The sequence below is a fragment of the Fragaria vesca genome, linkage group LG7 (assembly GCF_000184155.1).
Source record: "Fragaria vesca subsp. vesca linkage group LG7, FraVesHawaii_1.0, whole genome shotgun sequence".
NCBI classification, from domain to species: Eukaryota; Viridiplantae; Streptophyta; class Magnoliopsida; order Rosales; family Rosaceae; genus Fragaria; species Fragaria vesca.
Genome location: NC_020497.1, coordinates 364,209 through 369,209, shown reverse-complemented (window position 1 = coordinate 369,209; position 5,001 = coordinate 364,209). Strand labels below are relative to the sequence as shown.

Genomic DNA, 5,001 nt, shown 5'->3' with positions numbered 1-5,001 from the left:
ATGGGTTCTTCAAATCCCGAAGGATCTGAACTCCCCCCTCCTCCACCCATTCCGCCAAATGTTGTCCCAATTGTAGGAGGAGAAAAACCTCTTGAATTAATTAACAAACCAGCTCCTCCAAAACGAGTTCCCATGAAAAGGCCTGGCATTGGATCTCAAGGTCAAAAGATTTCACTTGTTACCAACCACTTCAAAGTGGGATTGAACAAATCTAATACTGAGTTTTACCATTATAGTGTAATTCCCTATACTCTGTCTTTCTGCCCCACTATTTTGCAGTATCGATGATATGTTTATAATTTACCTCGTCTTTTGCATAGATTGCCATGCAATATGATGATGGAACTGAAGTTGACGGGAAAGGCATTGGACGCAAGGTTCTTGACAAAGTTAAAGAGACATATATCTTGGAGCTGGAAAACAAGGAATTTGCTTATGATGGAGAGAAGAGCTTGTTCACTGTTGGCCAACTCCCTCGTAAACAACTTGAATTCACGGTTGTACTGAATGACATATCATCAAGCAGGTACTTGTATGCATCTCTGTTGCTTCCTATTTGCTTCCGGATATTGGCTCAGTGGTTATTTTCCACACAGGTCTGGGACGAATGGGGTATCCGGAGGCAGTTACTCCCTCGAAGAGAGTCAGGGCGATAGGAAGAGAGTCAAGCAGTCATTTCAATCTAAAACAATACAAGTGCAGGTCAACTTTGCTGCCAAAATTTCAATGCAAGCAATTGCGAATGCCTTGCGAGGTCAGGACTCTGATCATTTTCAGGAAGTAGTTAGAGTTCTTGACATCATTATACGGCAGAATGCAGCAAAGCAGTAAGTACACGAGTGTAAATATTTCCCTCAGTCATTCTGCTCTTATTTTTGGTGTACCAAAATTTTGTTTCTCTCCAGGGGATGTCTCCTTGTTCTGCAGTCTTTCTTCCACAACAACCCAAGGAACTTCATAGAGTTGGGAGGAGGGGTGTTAGGCTGCAGGGGTTTCCATTCAAGCTTCCGGGCCACCCAAAGCGGCCTATCCCTGAATATGGGTTAGTTTCTAATAGACTGAAGGCTTAGCTTTTTTAGTTATTCTACTTCGCTAATAACTATCCTTGTTGGAATGTAGATGTATCTACAACAATGATTGTAAAACCTGGTCCTGTTCTGAATTTCCTCATGGATAACCAAAATGTCAAAACTCCTTACCAGATTGATTGGATTAAGGTAGTGGTGGTGTCCTTCATTGTTTTGATTCATTCATGCGACATATATCATGATTTGAACTGCATTCTTTCATAATAGGCGAAGAGGATGCTAAAAAATCTAAAGGTTGAAACCTATGCCTCCAAGATGGAGTACAAAATCACTGGATTGAGTGACAAACCCTGCAAACAACTGACGTACGCTCTTTCATCCTTCATTCATGACATGCCATTTTGAAATAGTTGTAGCATCTCACATTTGTTTGTTGATACAGTATATACTTGTATTCCCTGCAAATTCTACAATATTCTTACCCTTCTTCATCTGTGTCTAGGTTCTTTCTGAAATCAAATCGAGGACAGGATGGAGATGGAGAAGAGATCACTGTTTATGAATACTTTGCCCAGCATAAGAACATGAGGTTACGCGATTCAGCAGATTTTCCCTGCATCAATGTTGGAAAACCAAAGAAACCGTCTTACTTTCCTATTGAGGTGATACATTATCTGCAGAAGTATACTGTTAAAATGAATACTAGAGTTGACTAATAATTTCTCCATTCCTCTGTAGCTTTGTAATTTGGTTTCCTTGCAACGCTATACCAAGGCTTTATCCAATCTCCAAAGGGCTTCACTAGTGGAGAAGTCTCGGCAGAAGCCCCAAGAGCGAATGTCAACTTTGCGTGATGTGAGTTCTGCCCTCCACATGATATATAGTGTTATCTATATCCCTAAACTTGCTAAGATATAAATTGTATATATGCTCTCTCAGGCAGTGAAGAGCAGTAAATATGAAGCTGACATGATGCTTCAGTCTTCTGGAATATCGATTGGTACAGAATTTATGCAGGTTGAAGGCCGTGTTTTGCCAGCCCCAAGGGTAAAGCATTCTCAATCATTCTTGTTTCCTTTATAACTGATCTGGCATCCTGGCTGATTATGCTTTGGATGTTCATCTCATATATGTATTGATACTTGACACAGTTGGTAGTGGGAAATGGAGAGGATTTTTCTCCTCGGAATGGGAGATGGAACTTCAACAATAAGGTTCTCTATCTTCCATGATTCTTCTGCTTCACCAGTATCATATTTTTGAAATATTTCTGATGAATCTAACTCAGTTTCCTGTTTTTAGAAATTAGTAAAACCTGTAAAACTAGAGCGCTGGGCTGTTGTAAATTTCTCTGCTCGCTGTGACGTTCGCAACCTGGTCAACACTATGATAAAGTGTGGAAACATGAAAGGAATTGTATGTGAGATCCATTTATCTGAATTGCACCCTAAGATTCTTTTTTGCTGTTTATTTGTTATTCTGATATACTTTTGTTGTAGTCCATCGACTCTCCATTTGATGTGTTTGAAGAAAGTAATCAGAATAGGCGTGAGTCAGCTCTGACTAGAGTAGAAAAGATGTTTGAATACATTAAGTCCAAACTTCCAGGACCTCCAAAGTTTCTGTTGTGCATTCTTTCAGAGAGGAAGAATTCAGACATATATGGTTAGATCACGATTCTCTTTTTCTATTCTTGCTCTCAACACATTGGACTTGAGTATTGGTGATTTCCTCAACTTTAGGTCCATGGAAAAGGAAATGCCTTTCAGAAGTTGGGACTGTAACACAGTGTATTGCACCTACTAAAGTGAATGATCAGTACATCACAAATGTGCTCCTGAAAATTAATGCAAAGGTAAATTCCAATGACAGTAATATCACTTGTGGAAATAATGTGGTGCTATCAATTGTCTAAGTTTAATGTAATCTTGAACTTCTTTGTTTTGTCTGTCCATATGCAGCTTGATGGAATCAACTCCTTGCTAATGGTGGAGCATTCTCCTTCTCTGCCGTTGGTTTCCAAGTCACCCACTCTGATTTTAGGCATGGATGTGTCACATGGCTCACCCGGGCGTTCTGATGTGCCTTCTATTGCAGCGGTAACATTTTATCTTCTCAACTGCCCATTACATGCTATAGTTTTTTATGTACCGCACATTACAATAGTTTTTCCCATAAATTTTACTACTTTATATTCCACATTTTCTTAGAGTCTGTTGCTGTATTATGTTACCGATTTAAATGGGAATTTTTTAGGTGGTCAGTTCCAGGAAATGGCCTTTGATTTCTTGTTACCGAGCTGCAGTTCGTACCCAATCACCGAAAGTAGAAATGATCGCTAATCTGTTCAAACCTGTGTCTGATAAAGAGGACCAAGGCATAATCAGGTTGACTCCTATCTCTCTTTGAATGTATAATTATCCCAAATCATTACTATAGCAGTAAGAAATTGTTTACATAGATCCTGCTCTTTACAGGGAACTTTTGCTAGACTTTTATACTACTTCAAACAACAGGAAGCCGGAACAGATAATTATTTTCAGGTAGTGTTATTTACCAATTACAACTAATCCATTTTTGACTCTGGTGATGTTTTTTCTTTTCTTTTGATCTGCAAAGTAGACCATGTGCTTGTTTGATATCTCTATATATAAAAGGGATAGGGAGGGGGATTACTGTTCACGAAACAGTGCCATCCCGAAACTACCCCTATATTTTTCCGTTTTTCTCTGTTTTGCCATTCAATCAGTTTTTCGAAATTACCCCTGTATTTTTTCGTTTTTCTCTGTTTTGCCATTCCATCAGTTTTTTCCTCTATTGTGTTCTGCCCCTCCATTTTTCTTTTATTTCAGTTTTACACGTCAAGTTTTAATTTGAGATTTGCCCCTCTATTTTTACTATAATTTCAGTTTTGACTCTTGATTTTTTTCTTTCTTTCTGTTTTCCTACTCAGTTTTTTTGGTCAATGTTATTCGTTTTGCATGAGAGAAAATTACATTTAAAAAAAATAGCAATAATAATAATAATAAGAGAAAATCAAATAATTGTGTGTTGATCGGTGTCAATTGCGTGTAGTTAGTAAAACAAACATATTATAATTTGTGTTTGGTTTATGACTAACATTGCTTTAATCATTCTATTCATTGTTCCCTTATTTCATTTTAAGATTTAAACTATGGATTTTAAAAATAATCTTTTCATCTTAATTAGGTTGATGGTACAAAACTGATATTGTGACTTCATTCACTCAACAATTGATGTTGAAAATGTTAATGTTCATAATTAATTCCTTTTTAATACAATTTATGGGTTCAACTTACATATCTAAAACGAATGTGATGTGCTCATGTTTCTTAACTTTAGTATTGTCTAATGTTCAACATATGACATGTATTGATAGATACTCTTTATATGTTTCTAATTCTACAAATCTTGGCGGTTGATTATTGTTCAGCTTTCTTTTAAAAAAAAATTTAGATTTCAAGGAGCTAATTTTTTATAAAAACCGCACAATAATTAATCGAATTAAAAAAAAAGCGCACGATAATTATGAAATTACCAGAAACCGCACTTCCGCAAGCTTTCACAATTAATTCCCTTTTAATTCAATTGATGGATTCAACTTATCTAAATACAATGTAATGTGCTAATGTTTCTTTACTTCTAATTATTGGTCAACTTTATTTCAAAATGGAATTTATATGTGGGTTGACTTTGTTTTCGATTACTATTTCACTCAATTGTGTCATTTTTATTTGAATTTTGTACAGTTGTTGTTTATGAAAATCATATAATAATTGATCAAACTAACAAAGATTTCACAATAATTATCAAATTGACATAAAACGCACTTCCGCACACTCGCAAGCGCGTGTAGGAAGGCTAGTTCTTTATTAAACCAAAAAGCCATATTCTACAGATCAATACCTTAAAATTTTGGGAATGAAAAAGCCATCAATTGAATCAGAAGTAA

At 36.4% G+C, this 5,001-nt stretch overlaps 1 protein-coding gene across 1 annotated transcript in view; it reads left to right on the top strand.

Moving 5' to 3' along the window:
* Positions 1-5,001, top strand: part of LOC101299332 (protein argonaute 4A-like) — an 8,249-nt gene continuing 3,248 nt past the window's right edge. The window contains exons 1-16 of the mRNA XM_004308135.1: positions 1-237; positions 321-526; positions 597-827; positions 906-1,042; positions 1,120-1,217; positions 1,296-1,393; positions 1,531-1,690; positions 1,767-1,883; positions 1,968-2,075; positions 2,180-2,242; positions 2,331-2,444; positions 2,528-2,693; positions 2,771-2,883; positions 2,990-3,127; positions 3,285-3,415; positions 3,506-3,571. Coding sequence (XP_004308183.1) covers positions 1-237; positions 321-526; positions 597-827; positions 906-1,042; positions 1,120-1,217; positions 1,296-1,393; positions 1,531-1,690; positions 1,767-1,883; positions 1,968-2,075; positions 2,180-2,242; positions 2,331-2,444; positions 2,528-2,693; positions 2,771-2,883; positions 2,990-3,127; positions 3,285-3,415; positions 3,506-3,571 — 2,183 coding nt within the window. The remainder of the gene's footprint in view (positions 238-320; positions 527-596; positions 828-905; positions 1,043-1,119; positions 1,218-1,295; positions 1,394-1,530; positions 1,691-1,766; positions 1,884-1,967; positions 2,076-2,179; positions 2,243-2,330; positions 2,445-2,527; positions 2,694-2,770; positions 2,884-2,989; positions 3,128-3,284; positions 3,416-3,505; positions 3,572-5,001) is intronic.